The 23,106-nt window shown below is 37.3% G+C and overlaps 1 protein-coding gene across 1 annotated transcript in view; it reads left to right on the forward strand.

The window, feature by feature from the left end:
* Positions 1–23,106, forward strand: part of SLC44A1 (solute carrier family 44 member 1) — a 97,977-nt gene that overhangs the window by 14,687 nt on the left and 60,184 nt on the right. The window contains exon 3 of the mRNA XM_008068896.2: positions 523–665. Coding sequence (XP_008067087.2) covers positions 523–665 — 143 coding nt within the window. The remainder of the gene's footprint in view (positions 1–522; positions 666–23,106) is intronic.

Raw genomic sequence — 23,106 nt, forward strand, 5'->3', positions numbered from 1 at the left:
ATACCCATTGTTCTTAGAATTTTTTGCTTTCATCCTTTGCTGTTGTTCATTTAACAGAACCCCTTTACAACTAAATAAAACTAAATAATTGAGAAAGCTGGGTTTGATTCTATACACCGATCTTTACTAGTTTTGATGGCCTTGGGTAACTTGTTTAACCTCTCTGGCCTCAGTTTCCTCATCTTGAGGATTAGAAATAATGTATGATAAGCACCAGCTTTACAGTGTGGCACAGAGCAGATGTTCAATATAGAGAAACTGCTATTATTATTAAAAAATGCAAAGACGATCTCATGTTGTAAAAGCTTTGGATTTGTTTTGTTATGGTAGTAAATAGTGTTTCCCTGTGGACGTCTTTGTTCTGCTTTGTGCAATCCAGGGAAAACAGTGGAATAGTGTTTGCAATCAGGCAAGATAGCTCTTTGTTCCGTTCAACAGACAAAAGAAGTTCATTATCGTATCAACTAGTGACTGTTGCTATTGAAATGGTTTATTTGTATGTTTTTTCTGTTTCTTTCCTAGGGATTTATTTGTGGCTTTTCAGTAGCAACAGGTGCAGCAGCAAGACTAGTGTCAGGATACGACAGCTATGGAAATATCTGTGGGCAGAAAAATGCAAAGTTGGAAGGAATACCAAACAGTGGCATGGACCACACCCATCAGAAGTGAGTAGACTTGCTGAATGGTGAACACTGGAAACTGAAAGGGGTACAGAGAAAATCCTGCTTTTCTTCCTGCTTTAAAGATAATATCCTACTGAATATTATTTTTACATGACACTTGTCTTTTTTTTTTTAGCTGTACATTTGAGTCATTCTTGGTTTTGCTCTACAAATACATTCTCCAGGAATTTAGCTGGAGAATGTTAAAATGGGCTACCTCAAGGTTTTAATGGGTAAAGGCCTGATTTGAGAGAATTACTCTTATATTCTGTTTTCCCCTTAGCCACTAAGTTTTAATCAGAAAATAACAATATTTTTTCCTAAGATTATCCTTGATGAGAGACAGATGGTAATGGATTTTGTAATATTAAAGTTAGAAAAACGTTTTGTGATGTATTCTTTATAAGTACACAGCAGTTTCCAATTTTATAAAAGATGCATTTTCTTGGTCAGACTTTAAATTTTGCTTTGGGTCCTCAGTATTCATCATTTGAATTTCATTAAATTCCTGACTTAATTGACTTTTTCTTCAAAAGAGCCATCATTTTGTGTTTCATGTTTATGGAGAAAATATATTTCATCTAGCATATTTTTTGTATGATGTCAATATATTTGTTCAAACTGTATATTTATGCCCCCTCAAACTTTATTAGACATCTTAAGTATCAAATTAGATATTCAGAATTAACCAAACTAACTTTAAGGTAATAGGTTGACCAATCCAGTTAATACACCTTATAGAAAAAGAGTAAGCAGATAACCATTTTTTTAGGTTATTGGTCTATTATGAAGCATTTTCCAGGAAGATAATATGTAATAATTATATGTATTATTATATAAATCTGTTGGTGAAATCTGGGTCCTGACTTGGAAGTGTAAGATTAATATGATAATTTCACAAACTTGAATGAATCCAAATAGTTAATTATTTCTCAGTTATTCCTCCCACTCATGAAGAAGAGATAATGCAGTTCAAGTAAATAAAAACATAAAAAACAATAATGAGTATTTGCATAGTAAGCATATGACACCAGCCTGTGAGGTAGTTATAACAGAGGCTTAGAAAGATTGAATTCACTTTCCTGAAGTCACACGTCTGGTGGGCAGTAGAATATCCAGCTCAGACATGAGTTTTTCTCTTGATGAGCATGCACCTGCATCCCTTGAGAGAAGTGAAAATTGGGCTCTTAGCAATTTAGGGAATTGTTTCATTTATTCTTCTTTATGATTGCCTCATGAAAGTAACACAAATTTTAGACCACATGCTATTTCTTATAGCAAGACTATCCACATTTTTTGTTTACTTATTATTTTGAAATAATTTTAGACTCATAGAAGTTGCAAAAATAGTACAGAGTTCCACTGTACTGTTTTTTTGTAAGTAGCTTTTACTCTGTAAAATATTGTTTCACTCTTTAATGCTGTTAACAAATACCAATTATAAAATATCACCATTTAGATAAGAGGAAAGGGGGGTCTATTCCCTCGGGTCTGCTGCTGACATGGGGTTGGAGTCATTTTTTCGCTCCCTTTATAACTTGCAATGACCACAAGCATATTTTTATTATAAAGTCTGTATAAATGCCACTTTTCACACTTAACCTTGTCGTTCATTTGGTTAGTGGAGCAGATTGCAGATCCTTGGATTATTCTGTGTACATTTTGGCCTCTTGCAAAGAGAGACTGGTTATTATTTTGAAAAAGTAGTTGCTGTTCCCTGAATACTTAACATAGTTGAGAGCCATTCACATGTAGGGAAAATTGTTTCCCAAGTAAAGCTATTCCTTAATTCATGTGTACGTGTTTAAAATATATGGTTGATCTCTACCTCATCTTCTCTGCAGTATTATATTCCTTCTATACATTTTTTTTAATGAATGGTAAATTTTTGGACATACCCTTCTCAGGTAAGTCTTTAATATTTGGATTTGAAAAGAGACAAAAAGGCAACAGTCTTTGTGTTTGTTACTTTTATTCGATCCTCTTCTTTCTCCTGCCAAATGCATTGGTTTCCTTCCTTTACACTCATTTTCTTGTACTCCTTTGCTTCATCATGGCCCCTAGGCCTTTCCATAGCTATACAATATTTTTTACCTGTTTTGTCTGCTGTTAACCTCTGCCTGACCTTGACTGCTTTCTCCCATTCCTTATCCTCAGCCCCTAGTATAGTCACTGGTACTTACTAGAACCTTTGTACATATTTGTTGAATGTGTAACAAATGAGTCCTCTAAAGTCTCGAATTCTTTGAAGAGCTCTTCATGAATATTGTTTCCTCTATCAGAAAAAAAAAATTCCTCCCATTTTTCATGTGGCTAAATTCTACTCATCCTTCAGCCCTCAGCATAAATGTCACGTCCCACAGAGGGCTTTTTTAATCTCACAGTTTAAATATATTTAAGAGTAGCCTCAGTAATATGTATAATTATACATTTTTTTTCTCATAATTTGTTGAATGTGTGTGTGTCTCCTAAGTGCCATGAGTGACGAGGTGAGATCTGTTTTATTCACTATCTCCTCAGAGCCTAGCTCAGTGCCTAGAACAAATTAGGCACGCAGCCTAATGCTTGTTGAATGGATAAATTTATTTTCTTAAAATTTGTTTGAAGAAATAAATTACTGAGTCTGAGGATTTGACTATTTTACAATTATTAATGTATACTGCTGAATGGCTTTCCATAAAGACCGTTACTTTTATTTTCCTACCAACAGTGTCTGAGATTGCTTTTTATCTTTGCTAGTATTATTAGTTTTTGTTCTTTACTAATTTGTTAGACCAGAAAAAATGGTGTTTTATAGTTTTAATTTTCATGTCTTTGATTATTAATCACTGTGAACTTTTTCCCCCCACGTTTGTTAGCCTCTTATGAAGACTGTTGTGCTAGCATATCTATTCTTGGTCGTCTTATCTCTAATCTGTTCCATCCTTTTTACGGTGATAAGATTAAGTTCTTTAAAATAGATATCTTATGTTGTTTCTCTCCTCAAGAGCCTTTCCTTGAGTGTTGTTGTCTGTGCAATCAAAGAGGCGCCCACTCAGCCCCTGACATTCATGGTCTCATGATCTGAACCCATTTCACCTGTTCAGTCTTCTCTCGCTGTTCCTCAGTGTGGTATTACTATTGTTCATGACATTCAATTGATTCTGCCTCTTTGCTGTTCCTTCTGCCTGTCTGCCATTCTGAATTATTGAAACACTAGAGATAGGTCATACCTCTTTATGAAATCTTTCAAAACTAGCCTCATCCCATGGTGAGCTTTCCTTACTTGATTACCTGATGTTTCCTACCTTGTATTTGTTATTCTTCTGCCTTCAGTTTGCTCTCTAATTATGTTGTGTGTTTCCCATCTGTCTGTATTAATTCTCAGTTGCTAACTGTATTACCATAAACTTAGTGGCTTTAAAACAAGACTTGTTTGCTAGCAATTGCTGTGGGCCAAGAATTTGGGTGTGGCTTACCTGAGTCTTTAGCTTCAAAGTCTCTCACAAGGCTGCACTTAGGTTGTCAGTCAGGGCTGGGGTTTCACCTAAGGCTCTATGAGGGATGATTGTTCCCCTTCCAAACTCTTGTGGTTGTAGGTGTCATATGGTTCCTTGAAGATTTTTAGACAGAGGTCCTTAGCTTCTTGCTGGCGGCCACTGGGGGCCACCTCAGTGCATGCTACATGGGTTGCTCCATATGGTGAGTTACTTTATCAAAGCCAGCAAGGGAGAGCATCAGTAGAGAGTCTACTAGCAAGATAGAAGCTACAATCTTATGTTGTGTAATCGTATCTGTCACCTTTGTCACATTTTGGTTGGAAGCCAGGTATACATCTCACCCATACTCAAGGAGAGGGGATTACACAAGGGCATGAATACGGAGAAGCAGGGATAATTAAGATGCCAAGATGACTACAGGATTTTATTAGTAGTAAAGAAAAAGCAGTATTTTATTTCTTTATCATTCTAATTATAATGTGCTTTTTTTCCCCAAGTAATATTTTTGATCTGACAATATATTTACCGTAGTAATAAGGGTGAATGGGAAAATGGCAGATAGTATGAGGGGAGACTAAAAGAAAACTGGAATTACAGGCCCTTATATTACACTTGGAATTTGTTCCTCTGGATCAGTCAACCAAAGTTTTTATCTGGAAGTTTTGAGAACATTGCATCATGATTTGCAGAAGAAACGTCCTGAATTGTGGTGAACAGGTGACTGGTTCTTCGACCATGACAATGCACCTGCCTACACTGTGCTGAGTGTTAAGCAATGTTTGACCAAAAACAGCATGACCTCCATGCTCCACCCTCCCTATTTACCTGATCTTGCCCCAAGCAACTATTTTTTTGTTTCCCTGATGAAAAAAGTCCTCAAAGGGAAACGTTTTGCTGATGTGGAAGAGGTGAAACAAAAAATGGCAGAAGCACTAAAAGGCATCAAAATCGATGAGTTCAAAAACTATTTTGAGGAGTGGGAAGCATCTCAATAGGTATATTGCATTAAACGAAAAGTACCCTGAAGATGACTGAAGTTTAAATATGTAAGAATACATATACAATTTTTATAAATAAATTGCATTTTGTGTGTGTTCCCCCCTTGTATTTTATGAGTTATAGGAAAGACCCCAAATGGGTTATGTTCCCAAAGTTGATTTTTTTTTTTTAAGAGATGGGGTCTTGCTCTGTCACCAGGCTTGAGTGCAGTGGCATGATCACTGCATAGCTCACTGCAGTCTTGAACTCCTGAACTCAAGCAGTCCTCCTGCTTCAATCTCCCAAGTAGCTGAGACTATAGGTGTGCACCATCACACTCAGTCCAAAGTTGATTTTTCTTTTCTTTTCTTTTTTTTTTTGAGACAAGGTCTTGCTCTGTCACCTAGACTAGAGTACAATGGCGTGATCATAGCCTCCTGATTCCTCGAACTCCTGGGCTCAGGCAATCTTTCTGCCTCAGCCTCCTGATTAGCTAGGACTGTAGGCATGCACCACCACACCCAGCTATTCTATACATTTTTATTGTAGAGATGGAGTCTCGCTCTTTTGCTCAAGCTGGTCTTGAGCTCCTGGACTTAAGCAATTCTCCTGCCTTGGCCTTCCAAAGTGCTAGGATTACAGAGTTGAGCCACCACACCTGGACTTCAAAGTTGTGTTTTAAGTGAGTTGTTTGAGATGTTTAAAACTTTTCTACATGGAAACAATGCTATAAATAAAGTTCTGAGACTAGGTCAACTCAGAAAAGGTCATTCATCTAAAACTATAAAGTGCCAGAGATAAAAGGGATCTTTAGATTATCTAATGTGTAATCTCCTTAAAGCATCCTGCAAATATCTGTAGTGCGAACTAAAGCCCGGAAAGGAAAATGACTTGTTTTGTTGCTGAGCCATGATGGTCATAATACTTTAGCTTGTAGTCATTTTTTGGTGATGGGAATTGGGGTGATAGTCATATACTTTAACTCTAATCGGCAGTTCCAAAAACAAATCTTTTCTGCCACATTCTAGATTTTCTGCAGTTTTCAGATCTACAATATGTAGGTAGCCTTAGGATTTATGTGTCAATCTTAGGCAAAAATATTATGATTACTATTATTCCCAGAGAAAAAAAATCCCTTATCTTCCATATCAATTTGCACAGAGCAGGGATGCTCTTATTTAGTTATAAGATTCCTGAATTAATAGGTGTGGTGACTGAGCTGAAACAAAAAGTCCAGCCTATTTGCCTCTGGGGACAGGATTGGAGTGGGATGGGGGTGTTGTGCTTCTACCATAGGCGTTCCTATGTCCTGGATGCCTGATATGGCAAGGTGACTTTTCGTAAGTGCAGGTCATCATAAAACTGGGTGAGAATAAGTAGGGAACTGCTCTTAATCTTTTTGACATAGGCATTATATCATTAATAGAATTCTTTCCATTCTGCTAACAGTCCTAACACAGAGTTTAGTGTCCATTTTCTTTGTTACTCTAAGAAGTTTTCCTACTGTATCTCACATATCAATATTGATTTTTCCATAGTGGTTCTAAAGATATATTTTTTGCACAAATCTAATTTTCTTCTTTATCTTTTTGTCTTTCCTCCAAGGAAGTCATTCAAAGTCTCAATCACTAATAAAGCCTCCGTGGCCCAAAATTCCTCTCAAATTTCAAATAATCTGTGTTAACAGGATGTGAAGTCACTGGACATCTGAGGAAGGTGATAGCATCCATGTACGAATAAAATCTACAAGGGGGTGCATTTTATTTGACACCCTTTTCAATTTCCTGCATATCCTTTATTAGGGTACTGAGTGGAAACAGAATCAGAGTGTGAGTTTTACTTCTTTTCTCTTAATTGTTCTCATTACACAGAAGCCCACAGCTGAGAATGTCTGCGCTGGAAGGGCTCTTGAGATCACTGAGCCATTTCATTTTACAGCTAAAGAAACTGGGTCTAGGAAACATGAGTGGCCCGATGAAGACAAGTAATAGCAGATCAGCTCTCAACTCTCACATCTAGTACTCTTTGCATTGTATACCATACTGGATCTGGTGCGCTAAACAGTGATTCTAGTTTCCTACCTTTTTCGCTTTAGGGATTTCTTCTCCCCAACATTGAAGGATGAAAGAAACTTTTAGGAGAACATGAGGGAAAGGGGTAGGTTTTATAAATTAGTAGTTATAATGAAGGAAACTTTTAAAGAAACCAAAGCACTTATACAAACTATGAAGGCTTTGGATATTTTGAAGGCAATCTTGTCTGAATCTTTCTTTGTCATATAATGAATGTGAATTGTGATGGTGAACTACATTATTTCTATTTCATACTTGGATACTTTTACCATTTGTATGTTTTAAATATTTACTGAAAAATACTTAACTTCAAACTGATAATATTACCTTTTTTTTTTAGTAAGGTAATTGTGTAACAGACAGTAGTCTCATTTTAGAAAAACTCCACTTTTATCTCTTTTGTAATCTCTACATGGATACAAAATAGGACTTTAGACTGATCACCTTTTTCAAAAAAATTTTAGGTGCAGAGAGTACATGTGCATGATTATTACATGGGTATGTTGTATGATGGTGATTACCTTCTCTAAAGCTCAGAATTCTGTAAGTTCAGTGACTTTGGTTCTACTCCATGATCACTTATTACATATGTAAAGGATTCTTTAAGGAGGGTTTGTACCAATATGAAGAATGTGTTTATTCTTTAAACGATTGCCAAGCTTTCTGGGCCTATTCTATGCCATATAACCATGTATTTTAGGAAGAAAATTTTTCTTTAATTAGTCAACATGTAAATTATGCCCCTTGAAGACTTTTATTTTTGTTTTTTTGAGTTGGAATCTCATTTCATTGCCCGGGCTGGAGTACAGTGGCATGCTCTTGGCCACCCCAGTATCAACCTGCTGGGCTCTGGTGATCCTACCATCTCAGCCTTCCAAGTAGCCGGAACTACAGGTGCATGCTACCATGCCCAGCTAATTTTGTGATTTATTGTAGAGATGAGATCTCACCATGGTGCCCAGGTTGGTCTCAAACCTGCGGGCTCAGACAATCTTCGCCTTGGCCTCCCAAAGTGCTGGGATTACAGGCTTGAGCCATTGCGCCTGGCCTGAAGACTTTTAAAGAGTTATTGTAACTTATTGATTGTGCATACTTATCCCCATTTGAAAAAGAAAAAGAAAAAAATAATAGAAATAATTACGCAGCCATAAAGAAGAACAAAATTATAAACTTTGAAGCAACTTGGGTGGATTTGGAGTCTGTCGTACTCAGTGATTGCCCATAGAAACAAAGAACTGAGTACCACATGTTCTCACTCATAAGTGGACCCTGAACACCTATCATAATACTACAAAAAAAGGGATTGACAGGCGTGGGACACTGCCAGCAGAGGGTTGGGGGATGTATAACATCAGTAAGGGTGCCTGATCTTAATCCAGGCAAAGTGAGGTCTGAGGGAGACCCAACACTTCATCTGTAGCTAAACTACTTCTTTACGCAATCCTGACTTGTACCCCACAACCTTATAATAAAATAAAATAAAAATGCAGATAAGTGCTAAATTGCTGAAATATTTTCTTGGAGGGTCATTTTATCAGCTAAGTCCCTGTACAGTTATTTTTATGTGACTAGGACTTTTCTTCCTCCAGTGACTTAAGTCAAATTGCCATTTACTAAATGACCGTCCTTCATTATTTTTGAAAGTTTTTTATTTTTAGTCTTCAGCAAACATTTATTGAAAGCCCACTGTGTGCTGGAGACCTGTATTAGGAATAATGAAATAAGAAATAAATGGCCCAAAAAAAGGGGTTTGGTTAAATTTATTTGTTTATGAACTCTATTTCTTGGCCATCTTCCTTGGGTTAGGCACTTGAGGTTCTATTTTTAAGCAAAATAGGCATATTTTTTAATCTCACAGATATTACAATCTAATGGAGAAAACAACATAAGAAGTTCACATACAATTGCAAATTATAGCTATAGGGAGTGTTACAAAGAGAGCAGTGTATGGGTCTGGGAGAGGTCACAATGGGAGGATCTGGCCCAGTCTGAGGCACTAGGGAGCCGGTAAAAATGATGCTATAGAAGTATGTCCATTATCATGGAATATCTGCATAACATTATCAAGGGAAAAATAAATTATAAGGCAGTATATATATCATTACTTATTTGCATATTTAAAAATATACATGTACATAGAAAAGTATAGAGTGACATGAATTGTTAACAGTGTGACCGACTTTTGAATTATGGATGGTTTTTGTTTTCTTTTATACTTTTTTTTTTGGTAAATTTTTTACTTAGAAATATATGGGTAATGAAACAAAATAAAAAGAATTAAAGACATCCATAGTCCCTGTACTAGAAGAGCTTGAATTCTAGTTAGGAAGACAAAATAAATCAGTAAATTCTAAGAATTCTGTGTGGGGCATCCTGTAAAAATGTTGTCTATTGAAAGCTGAGTGATTCCAGTTTCCTGAGTTCCTAAGATCAGGCTGGTGGGAAGAGGAAAATAAGGCAATTTGGTGGTAGTACTGGACCTTCCATTGTATTAGTTTCCTGTTGTTATTGTAATAAATTACCATAAACTAAGCGGCTTAAAACAACTAAGTTCCATAAAGTAGAAGTATGCACCCATGGCTTAGCTACTTTGCTTCACATTTCACAAGGCTGAAATCAAAGCGTCAGCAGGGCTGCGATCCTTTCTTGAGGTTCTAGGGAGTGAATCTTCTTCCGAGCTTTTCATTCAGGCTGTAGATAGAATTCAGTTCTGCAAGTCTGTAGGACCCAGGTCTGTCTCCTTGTTGCTATAAGCTGGGAGTCATTCTCAGTTTCTCTGTGACTCATTACTCATATCCTCCAACAACAATTCTCAATCTTGACTCTCTCTGACCTCCCCTTCCTAAGGGCAGCATCTTGATTACAGTTTGTATATGTGGATTGAAGACTCTCAGCCAATGGTTAGGGGGTTCAGGGACAGTGTCATTTTAGGCAGAGTTTTAGAGCCCCAGTTAGATAGGTTGGGGGTTTGGGATAGGGCTTGCATCCTATCAGAATAAAGTCAGATAAAGTGAGTGTCTGGAAGGAAGGTACATGGCATGGTGACTGAGGGGAAGCTGGTTAGTGGATGGTCATGTGGGATTTGGGACTGAGAGGTGGCTCCAAGAACCCATCTTCTAGTGAGGCTTCTGATTCTAATGCCAAGCTTGGTTCTTGTTGGCTGAGCAGTAGCATGAGCTGAGTCTATGAGTTGGAATTCTTACTGGCCAGGCTGAAGCCCAGTGAAGACTGGCACACACAGGAAGGAGCTCCCAACTCTGTCTTGTGGAGTTGTAGAAGCTTAGGAGAAAAGAGGTAGAACATTTGTTCATTGTACTAATGCTTGAGTTTTACGGAGTGTTCTATTCATCTGTTACTGAGGTGTTCTTCAGAACAGCTCAGTAGATCACCTACCTGTGTGTTCCCACTTTTAAGGATGAGTTTAAACAAATGGAGGTACTTTAAGCCATTGGCAGTTTTGGCTTTGTTTTAAGGGAAAGTAATCCCTTTTTCTGTCTCCTGTCAAGACATTCCGATTCTCACCTTAACTTACCACTTCTAGTTTAGCTTAACATGAAAAAGAACATCTAGATAGATAGCTCATGTGAACTTGGATTTGTAGGCTTATTTCCCCACAAATTTGCAAGCATTTGGAAATAGTAACATTTATGATATTCTAAATGGAAACTTATTGTATTATTTATACAGTTTTTTCAAAACTTTCATTTTCTGTGGAAAATATTAGAAGTTGTAAAATTTATCTGAAGATAAATTTTCAGAAGGCAAATTTATGGAGATTTCTTAGGAAAATATTTATATTATACTTTGTGACTACGCTACTCTTCAGTCTGAATTTTTAAACTCTTTACAAAGATAACTTCTGCATTGCTAGTATAATTCTTCCTTTAGGATAATACTGGCTGTGTATAATACTGCTAGCAATTTGAAAAAAAGATCAAGCTACATACCTTAGAAAATGCAGGAGTTGAAAGTCAAAATATTTTGCAGATTCTAAATAGGGAAGTAAAAGGCTACTTAATAGAACTAGATGGTGTGTATGTAGCTAGGCAAGGACAGAATGATTGGTTTTCTCCGTGTTGTTTGACTAGGTGTGTATACTTGCCATATCTGAAATTAAACAGTTGATACACATGCTCAATCCAGTCTCACTATTTAGGTTGGTTCCAGGTTGGCCTGGTACTTGTAAAAATTTTTAAAAGCTTTAGTCATTATCTATGAGCTCATAGATAATGACCTTTGTAACATACTTTAGGTAATTATTAACTGCTTCAACTGTGAACTTTATAATCATGGGTTTGCCACTTATTCATGTTTATCTGGGCGTGGGAGTTGAGGGTGACTAAAAAGTTAGAGGTCACACAGTCCATGCATGACCACCCTTAAAATTACCCCAGTTGTAAGTTCAGGGGTAGGTAAGACTACCTTTAGGTTCAATAATTTGCCAAGAAGACTTACAGAACTAAAGTGATCATGTTATGGTTTATTACAGGGAAAGGATACAAATTTAAAATCAGCCAACCAAAGGAGTACATAGGGCAGAACTTTCATTGTTCCCACCCATGGAGAGTGGAGTGATGTGGTGGTGTCAGTGCCCATTACTTTTCCACTGATGTGTAACAATACACAGAAAGTGTGGCCAACCAGAGAGACTCACCCAGGCCTCCGTGTTCATAATGTTTATTAGGACTTTATTAAGTGGCTAACTCAGTTTCTAGCCTCCAGCCTTCTGGTCAAGTTGAATACCACGTGATCCAAAACTCCCAATCTACACCATTGTTGATCTTTCTAGAGTGGTCAATCCCCACTGTAAGTCACATTTTTATAATATCTGCCATGACCCAAGAAACCCTCGGGTAAACAAAGACATTCCCACAGAGCTTAGAAATTAACTCCCAGGCCAGGCATGGTAGCATGTTCCTGTAGGCCCAGCTACTTGGGAGGCTGAGGTGTGAGGACTGCCTAAGCCCACGAGGTTGAGGCTGTGGTGAGCTGTGATTGTACTACTAGAGTGATCAGCTTGGGGAATAGAGGGAGACCTTGACTCAGAAAAAAAAAAAAAAAAAAGAAAGAAAAGGAAAAAAAAAATTAGCTCCTAGAAGTCAAGGGCAAAGTCCAGTTCTCTTTCTGAGTAAAGTTAAATTCTTACTACACACTAGGATGCTAGATTAAGTTGGGTTTTGTAAAGTCTATTTTCAAGAAGAAATATAAAAGATTTTATTTTTATAGTTTTATTTATGTACAATTCATCATAAAAGTTAACCATTTCAAGTGTAGTTTGAATTTTTGATAACTGTATACAGTCACGCACCCTTCACCACAATCCACACTCTTTTCACCCTAGAAAATTACCTTGTGTCCCTTTGTAGTCAGCCCTTGCCCCATCCTTGTCCTCAGTCAACCACTGATCTGCTTTTTGTCAGTATAGTTTTGCTTTTTCTCTAGAATGTCATATACATAGATTCATAGTATGTAGTGTTTTATGTCTGCTTTTTTTACATAGCATAATAATGTGACTGAGATTCGCTCATATTGTTAAACATATCAGTAGTTTGTTCCTTTTAAATTACTAAAAAGTATTCCATTGTGTGGAATCTTTTCAACCAGTTTTTTTATATTTGGGTTATTTCTATATGTATTTGTTTTTTGCTATTGCGAATAATACTGCTTGGAAGATTTGTTTTCTATTACCTTAGCCCAAGTTCACAACGATTTTTGCCTTTTAATTTTTTTATTTTAAAGATGTGGGGTACAATTCAGTTAGGTACACAAATGTTCATTATGCAGGTACCCTTGTTGATGAGGTGTTGCCTCTGTTTCCCTAGGCAGATTCCCATTACTGCCAATCCTGCTCCCCCTCCCTATCTCCTAGTAGTTTCCCTCTACTGCCAATCCTTTTCTTATAGTATTATGATAATTGTTCAAGGTTCGCTTATGAGTGAGAACATGTGGTATACTCAGTTCTTTGTTTCTGTGAAAGATATTATAGACTGTAAGTCCATCCAGGTTGCTGTGAAGTTCATGATTTTGTTCTTCTTTATGGCTGCGTAATATTCCATCGTGTGTATGTACCACATTTTTTTTTTTTTTTTATCCAGCCAACTTTTGATGGGCAGCACAGTTGGTTACATGTTCTTGCTACTGTGAACAGTGCTGTGATAAATATACGTGTGCAATTATCTTTTTTATAGAGTGTTTTCAGTTCTTCCGGGTATATTCCCAGTAGGGGGATTGTGGGATTGTATGGAAGGTCAATTTTTAGATCTTTTAGGAACCGCTACATTGTTTTTCACAGAGGCTGTACTAGTTTACACTCCCACCAACGGTGTAAAAGTGCTTCCTTTTCGCCACATTCTCTCCAGCATATGTTGGTTTTTGAGTTATTGATGATAGCCATCCTGACTGGAGTTAGATGTATCTAACAATTTTTTTCTATGCTTTCTTCTAGAAGTTTTTTTATTTAGCTCTTATGTATATGATTTATTTTGACTTAATTTTTGAATATGATATGAAAAAAGGTAAAGGTTTATCTTTTCCCTCCAAGCAAAAATACAGTTATTCCAGAAGCATACATTAAAAAAAAAAACTCTCTTCCCCATTGAATTACCTTGGCATCTTTGTTGACAATAGATTTTGTTTTAAGTTTGAGGGCATGAAAGGAAGCTGAGATGGCATTTCTAGTAGTAGTGTCAGCCCAATATTATGGAGAAATAGAAATAGTTTACCTCAAATTAAGCAAACAAGAACATCACCTTTTTTATAGCATTGTTTTAAGTAACTAGTTGCAATAAATCTTAAGAAAGGAGATAAATGGAATATGTGTAGATGATTAGAAAGAAAAATAATACTATTTGCCAATGACAAGGAGCTATTACCTGGAATGTTTAGGAGAGTCCACAAAAACATCTCTTGAAATTAGGTGCTTAAATTATAGGTTATAAAACATACGCCTAACTAAACTCAGTTATTTATTTTATCTGTGCACAGAAAATATAATGAAAAATATAATGCTTGTTTTATTAAAAAATAAAATCTAACAAGATATATGTAGGGCCAAATACAGAGAGTTATTATACTTTAATAGAAAGAAAATAAAACAAATAATAAGAGAAATATAATCTACTCCTGGCTGAGTAGTCTTAATATAGTAAAGATGACAATACTAACAAAATTAATTTATAAATTTTATACAATGCCAGTTAAGATCTCAATTAGGATGTTGAATTGAACTTGATTGATAGTATAAATCACAGAATAAAGAACAGGCAAGAATTTCATGGGGAAAAAGTTTAAAAATTACTCTCCTTCACAAAATAATTTGAGAGGATTAAAATTAGGTGCAGGTATTGTAAGACAATGAAATGAGGACAAGAGATGAGGAGCTGTGGCAATGGATGTAGAGAAGAGATTGGACCAGAAGTCTGGGCTGAGTGCAGTTACTGAGGTTGAGCACTGAATTAACTGAACTTGTTGGCTTTGAAAGCCAGAACTCAATGGATTTCACCAAAGGTTTCAGATCCAAAACCCTGTAAATCACTTACATGAACTGGGTGTAAGACAGCAGGAAGTGTTTGACACTGAACTTTGTATGTGCGTGCTCCATATAAAGGAGATAGCTGCTGCTTGGGCTGAATTTTGGCATGTGGATAGATGAGGCCAGTTTTGCTAAATTTTCAAGAGAAGCCAGAAATCTGTTGATGAAGAAGAGTGTAATGATCTTCTTATTTTTAAATGTTAGCAATTAGTGTAATGGCTAAATAGTGGCCAAGTAAAACCTGGGAGCGAGGGGTTACTCACCAAGTGAGTAAAGATTGTATATCTGCAGTTACCATTATCTAATTCAGCATTGTGTATCTAAGAGGAAAGCAAAAGGAATTTTGCCATTCTAGACAAAGCCTATTCCAAAGTCCAGTAACAAGACTACCTGAGCATAGACTAATAACAGTGATGGACACAAAATAGAAACAGGAGAAATAAACTTACAGTGGTTTCACATATGAGGAACCAAGTAAAATAAAAACTATGAAAGCAATCAGTGTTTAACAAAAACATTGGGTTGAAGAGAGTTACATTTAGATCAGTTTTAATCTCATATCATGCAAAATAAATTCCAGATGAATAAAGTATTTTAAAAATGAATATTGCACTTGTCTTTGTTGTAGATAGGAAATAATTTATATGATTGAAGCAGTGAAGAAATTAAGTAATACCAAGGTGGGCATGTTTGATTATCAAAAAATGTGATTCTCTGATATAAAGATAAAAGCAATACAACAGGAACAGTATTTATAGTTTTTCTATAATGGATAAGGTTTTTCATGTGATTGAGGATGTATCTGTAAGGGTAAATCAGTAGATAACCAAAGGATAGTTTGCACTGTTAGAAATAACAATATAATGTTTGGCCTAAAGATCTTCATTTATAAAATGAAAAAAATAGTAGTACCTACTTCCTAGGATATTTTGGAGGAATAAATATGATATTGTATATTCCTTAGCACAGTGCCTGGTACTGTGAACATTAACTGCTTTTATTATGATTATCTTCATTATCTTCATCTTTCAAAACAAGCTTCAAGATTACTTATCAAAACTTCTTCCCTTTTTAACCCAGATGGGGAAACACAGCTATTTTAACCAACTTTACTTTTAGGTAGCTTACAAAGTACTTTTATATATTCTATCTCGTTTACTTTCACTCTAGCCCTGGGAACTGCTTAAACTTTTTCTCAGTAGAGGCTTTCAGGGTTCACTCTTCCATAGACACAACTTGGTCTCTGTCATCATCCTTAATTGCTCTGCCTATAAAATCAATTCACAGTAAATCAAGAATTTCCCACTATGACCACAGGCTTCTCTCCTTCCATCTTGTGTGTTCTTTTTGCCCACGATTCTTTAACCTCTAGTCCTTTGACTCCTGTGCTTTCTCCTAGGTGTTCTTTTTTTCACTTTCTTCTCTTTTTCTTTTTTTTTGGTAATATAATTTTTTCATAATATTTTGACAATAACTAGTGCCTGTCTCTGCTTCACTGTGTTTTTCTCACAGAGTTAAAAGAAATCTGTGATAGGAAAATGATTTGAATGGACATTTATCCAAAGTGGATATATGAATAGCTCATAGGCACATGAAAAGATACTCAGTATCATCCCATTAAGGAAATGCAAATCAAATCCACAGTGAATTACCACTTATCTAGTCATGATAAAAAGACATTTACAAGAGTTAGTGAAGATGTGGAGAAATTGGAACCCTCATACATTGCTGATGGAAATATAAAATGGTATAGCTGCTCTGGTAAATAGCCTGGCAGTTCCTCAAAATATTAAACAGAGTTACCATATGACCTAGCAATTCCACACCTTGGTATCTACCCAAGAGAAATAAAAACACATATCTACACAAAGACTTCTAAATAGCATTATTCATAATAGTCAAAAAAGGGAAAATACAAATGTGCAACTGATGACTTGATAAACAAATTGTGGTGTAGCTATACAATGGAATATTATTTGGTCATGGAAAGGACTAAAGTACTGATTCATGCAATGGCATAGCTGAACCTGAAAGCATTATATTAAGTAAAAGAAGCCATCCACAAAACACCACATATTATATGATTTTATTTATTTGAAAAGTTTAGACTAGGCAGATCTACAGAAACATAAAGTAGATTCGTGGTTACTTAAGGCTGGGGAGGTAGGAGACATGGGAGAATTGTACGTTAGTCTGTTTTCTGTTGCTTATAAAAGAATACCTGAAACTGGGTAATTTATAAAGAAAAGGAATTTTTTTCTTTATAGAGGTTGAGAGGTCCAAGGCTGAAGTTCTGCATCTGGTAAGAGCCTTCTTTCTTGCTGGTGGAACTCTGTGTAGAGTCTTAAGGCAGCTCATGGTATCTCTTTGTAAGAGACCGAGCTTACTAATGTCCTAGCTCATGTCTCTCTTCTTTTTCTTATAAAGCCACCAGTTCCTCTCCTGTGATCATCCATATATCCATTGCCCATTAATACATTCATGAGGGCAGAGGCCTCATGATCTAGTCACTTCTTAAAGGCCCCAATTCTCAATATTGCCACATTAGGAATTAAATTTCAACATGAGTTTTGGAGGGGACAGATGTTCAAACCGTAGCTGATGGAGAGTAACTGCTAATGGATATGGAGTTTCTTTTGGGGGTGATGAAAATATTCCAAAGTTAGATTGTAGTAATGGATAAGCAACTCAATCAAATATACTTAAACACATTGGATTGCATACTTTACACAGGTAGATTTTATGCTATATTCATTATATTTTTTTAAAACTGTTAAACTAAAGAGAAAATGAGATCTATGGCCATTGGCTTATGCGTGCTGGAACAAGTTGATTTTGAGAATACTCCCTCTGGCAATATAGTATTAATAATGAACTTGGATTTCAGATTGTTCTTCCAGGTAACTGAACTAAATGAAGAACTCTTTTTAAAAAAAATATAGATCTTTGTGAAGTGTTTTTTAAAGATGTTTTACTGTCTTGCCTCAGCTCAATATAAGGAAGAGAGTTTGATGACAGTGACTCTTGGTTGCCATTCTGGCAATTATCCTTCCATAGTATGTGGATAAGGAGGAGACAGACATTGGAGCTAATAGGAAAATCATTTTTTCCCCTATGCTTTTCCAATTCTGTGCCTTTGTTTTGCAATGTTAGTATATCTTTTGGCTTACTTTACTTTTAGTTTTCATCTCTTTGGGGGCCTTTGACAAGATGCTCAAAACTATGAAATATGAAGTCTGTTTTCAGAAGGATACATGTGGATTTGCACACCAAATTTTGCTTCCTAATTCTGGAGATTCGTAGATTTTACCTAGGTGAAGAATCTTATCTTTCAGTATTGACTTTAATGATCTCCTGAGTTCCCAGGGGTAAGTTACCGTTTATATGCTGATAATTCCAAAGTTGCTGTCTCCTATCCAGATTTCTGTGCTCATTCTCTTACTTATTCTTTACGTCTTGGCTTTAGATATTCCTTCTTTGGGATGCTGACCCTTACTTTCCATTCTTGGGTCTGTTTGATGCCTCCTCTGCTATCCTCTTTTCCCTGCTATAGCACTTACACACTGGTTGTAATTGTCTTCCTACCATTTGGATTGTGAACACTGAGAAGAGAGACATTGTTTGTGTGGTCTTATTTATCACTATATCTTTAGTACTTCTTTAGGCCTTTACCTGGCAGGTGGGTATTTAATAAATTGCTTTTGAACGAATGAGAATATTTCTTTCTACCTGGGATGCCTTCTTCCCTACCTTCTCTCTGTTTTGGCCCTACTTGGCAATATCTTACACAATTACCATCTATTTATTAATTCAGTAAATAATTATGAATCATTAAGGATACAGTGAGGAACTAAGTAGTCAAATATCTCTACCCTCTTGGAGCTGATAGTCTACTGGTAGAGGCAGATAATAAACAGATAAGTAAGTAAAATATACCATGTGTAAGCGAATGTATTGTTGAGGAGAAACAGAGGAGGAAAGATGAAGGCGCATCAGAAAAGAGTTGGTATTTTAGACAGAGTGGCCAGCAGAGGCTTCACTGAGAAAGTGACTTTTGCATGAAGACTTGAGAGGAGTGAGGGAGCTTGCTCTGTCCGCTGTCTAGAGAAATTAACACTCCAGATAGGCAGTGCAAGGGCCCCAGGGTAAGAAAGTGCCAGATTGCTTGAGGAACAGATAAGAGACCTGTGGGAGGAGACCAGGGGAGGGGAGGTCAGAGAGGTAAACATTCTCTGAGTATTGCCCTCTTAATCTCATCCCAGGGCTTTCTCCACAGTTTAAAGTTATTTCAGCTCTCAGTGCTATTAATTACCAGAAAGGACTATGAAGGTTTCTCTGCTTAGCAGTTGCATGTAAACCAAAGGCCACCCAAGTGCTGGCAGAGGAGGCTGCTGTGCTGATTAGAGTTCGGTTGCCTCTTTTAGGAGTTGATGAAGTATGTCCTTAGGTTTTATTTTTAATGAATGGTACCTCGTTCTCAGATTTTTGCCTCTTTGTCACTGTTTGTGGAAGCAGTAGGGAAGGGGTAGTCCCCTGTCATCAACTGCATGAGTTGTTTCCTATAGCTTACCTCAGTCTTTCTTTTCTTCTGTCCTTTGAACTGTGTCCATGCAGTATTGCAGGTGTTGTGACCGTTGGACAGCTCCCTCAGCTGCTAGCTAGAGCTACAGTTTAGAAGACAGATTGTTGCTTTTAGTTTGATCCTTTCTCACCTTTTAGCTTTGTCCCAGAAAGTTGGGGGACAGCAAAGATGTATTTAATGATGTACTGCAGTTAGTTGGGTTAGCTTGGCTTGGGTTTCACCAACTTTGGTATGCTGGCCCCCTGGCTCTGCCCTAGTGTAACACAGCTGTTCTTGGGGCATTTGAGTCCTACTCCAGAGAAGAAGACCAGACTTGGACCCCCACCCCTGGAAATAAGAGGCCTTCTCTGGGCAGAATTCCACCATGGGTGGAGTACAGATCTGCAGGGCTTTCTGTATCCTATGTTTAGCAATAGCAAGCCTCTGCTAGGCTGTCATGTTTTTCCATTGAGTGTGATTCACTCACAGCAACACACTCTGTGAAAAGGGGCTATAAATTGTAAATTGATATGAGGTAATAATTGGAAAAATGGTCAGATTCCATTTTTATTCCCCTCTGGGGAAGACACGTGTCAGGAATCACTAAAGCAGAAGGCGACAGAGGGATTTTTCAGCCAGCTTTCCAGCTTTAGTGCTGCAGTGCTTCTATCCTGATTAGAGGGGAGAGAAGCCAAATTTGGCAGGAGGCGGCCAGCAGATCTAGCATCTACTTGCCACCTTTTGCTCCAAAAAGCCTTGTCGCAGAGAGTTGCCATGGCAGCAGGAGGCAATTTAATGGCAAAGGTTCATCTCTGGAGCTGCGCTGCTGTGCCCCAGCCGGCCCCTCTCTGGCCTTCAACCCGAGGGGCTGGTCATACCAGGTGTTACTGTGCTGTGGCCATTTGAGCGCACGTTGCCTAATGGAGTAGAGCTGTAAGATCCTCCATATTCTAAAGATGGTTTTGTCTTCTGTCCTCTTCTTGGTACATAGCTCTTTGATGTCCTGTCCTACAGTCGACTTTATCAGGTTATTTGCAATTCCTTAAATATGCTCTTTCATGATTCTATGCTTTTAGACATGCAGTTTCCTCTGCCTAGACTGCTCCCTTCCCCATCAGTCTGGAGAATTCCTTCTTAGTTTCAAAGTGTGGCTTAGATACAGCCTCCTCCTCCTTAATTCTTTCTCTAACCCCTTATTCTTCATACAGGATTTTACCATTTCCACTGCCTTCTTAGCCAGGTCTCATATCACATGGTTTTGAAATGACTTCTCAAATTTTTGTTTGTAGTTCTCTAGACTATAACTGACTTGCGTTCAAGGACTGTGTTTTATGAATTTTGTATCCAAAGAGTCTGGATCGGGAGTAAACACCTAGTATTGTTTGTTTTAAATAAGTGTTTTCATATCATCTCTTCATATGAGTGTTGCATCCCACATAGAGTGTAGCACTGTATCCTGTCCAGGTAGGCTTTGTCTACTCTGAGATTCCAGAGGACTGCCCTGATTTAATCAGCCAGCTTAATCAGACTATACCTCACACTCCATTACATTTTTTCTCACTTTCCAGTTTGGATTGGAAAGAGTAACACTTGGGAGTTGGTCTCCCCAGAGTTCAAGTCAGTGTGGCCTTAGGTTAGTTGCCCACCTTGTCGGTCAGTTCCCTCGTTTGCTGAATTAGGATGTTGTGAGGACAGAGCCTAAGATGCTTTGTGACTCAAAGAAAATTCTTAGTGGATCTCATTTTCTTTAACTTCTCCTATCTTCAGTGAAGAAAGTAAAAGCAAAACCAAGGTTTAAGCTAGTTTTAAACCTTCTCTGGCACCTTATCATTCAGTTTCATCTTCTTGCTCCCAGCACAGCTTTAACAGCCATCTCTTTGTGGCACTTGTCTCTTTTCCTGAACTGTGACTTAGTGCCCTACCTTTGCCTCATTGCCCTGTTTTTATCTTTGGTGCATCTGCCCCCTCATTCACTGTGTAGACAAAGTGTTTTATTTAGCTCTCTCTCCCTTTTCTGGCTTTTGGGATAATTTGTTACTGTATTTAAAAAGTACCCCTTTTATATGAATTTATTTCTCTTCCTCAAATAATTTCTGGACACCACGTGTATTTACCTGACTTACCTGCTCTCCTCTGTTTGCTTTACAGTTCGGTCTGAGCATTTTTCTCCATTCCCTTCTAACTTTTATGTTCAAAGCTTGCTTAGGCTGTTTTGCAATTCCCTGTGCAAATGTGTTTTCTGAATCATGTGATAATGCTATGTGCATGTTTTATTTGCCAGTGCCTGCAGGTGTCTAGGTTGTTTCATTTATAGAGTGTTTCTTTGGGTATTTTATTTATTCCAGTTTCTCTGAAAGACATGATACTTAAACAACACTGTTTTAAAGTTATCAATAAGTTTAGTAAAAGATTCACTGAGGATAGTGATGAAAAACTTACTCTTAACTTAGGCTATGGATTATCAGTGATATTGGCTCTCTACCTTGGAGATGGGGTATAGAGGCCAAGGGACATAATCAGAGTTGGACTGAGAAACTTTTTCAAAATTAGTGTGTTCCATCCTCTCCTGATCATTTGCCTGGTGGGAGTCAAAGCAAGCGGATACCATGTGCCTCTCACTTTCTCAGTTGAAAAACACTCATGTAGTTTTCAGGTAGTTAATAATCTGGTTTGCCAGTGCCATGCTTATGGAAGAGTTGGTTGTTGGTCTCACTGACAAACAAATAAAATCACCACACACAGTTTATTTTGCCTAAAGTGAAAACCAAAGCTAATATAAGAATTTATTTACCTGGTAAAGGACATTTTCAAGTCAAAAGGCAAAAAAGTACAGTTTTATAAATCATAAGTTTATCTATTTGATACAAGCACATTTCCTACTTTGCAGCTATTCAGTTAAACATAAGTTAAAATATAATTACTTGTAAGCATGTTGCTATGCACTGGATGAACTTCAGAATGCTGGAAACAGAATATTCAAAGTTAATGCAGAACAGTTTAAGTTATGAATGACATTTGTAGAAAATATTTTGAGAATAATGCAGAATGGAAACAGTGACAATGAGAAGGACTAGGCTTGAATTCCTGCTTTGTTACCAACTAGTTCTCTTGGATCTGGTGATTAGTTTCTTAGGGCCTTAGTTTTGCCATCTGTGAAATGGCCCCCCCCCTCACAGAGTCATGAGAATCAAGTAAGGTCATGAATTTTTTTTTTTTTTGTGAGCTGGAGTCTCGCTCTGTTGCCCAGGCTGGAGTGCAGTGGCATGGTCACAGCCACCACAGCCTCGACCGGCTAAGCTCAGGTGATCCTTCCACCTCAGCCTTCTAAATATGCTCCCATGCCCAGCTAATTTTTTGATTTATTGTAGAGATGAGGTCTCGCCATGTTGTCCAGGCTGGTATCAAACTCCTGGGTTCAGGTAATCCTCTCACCTTGGCCTCCTGAAGTGCTAGGGTTGCAGGTATGAGCTACCATGCCAAGGTTATGAATTTGATGGTGACCAATACCTAGACACCCAATAAATGTTAATAGAATCTGAACCTAAGGCCTATATGTTATTTTTAACATTGTATGTGTGTGTACATTTGAATATGTGAAATGCATAGAGATTTAAACTTAATATGTACTTAGACTATAAAGGTAGGTAAGGCATGGAGTGTAAACTTGTGTATGTATATGAGTATGTATTTCCTGAAGATACCATTTCTTTTTTTTTTTTTTTTTTAAGTTGGAGTCTCACTCGGTCGCCCAGACTGGAGTGTAGTGGCCGCTCCCAGCGACCGCAGCCTCGACCTGCTGGGCTCCAGCGATCCTTTCCCCTCA

Source organism: Carlito syrichta, unplaced genomic scaffold, assembly GCF_000164805.1.
Source record: "Carlito syrichta isolate Samal-C Ts95f unplaced genomic scaffold, Tarsius_syrichta-2.0.1 Scaffold311632, whole genome shotgun sequence".
NCBI classification, from domain to species: domain Eukaryota; kingdom Metazoa; phylum Chordata; class Mammalia; order Primates; family Tarsiidae; genus Carlito; species Carlito syrichta.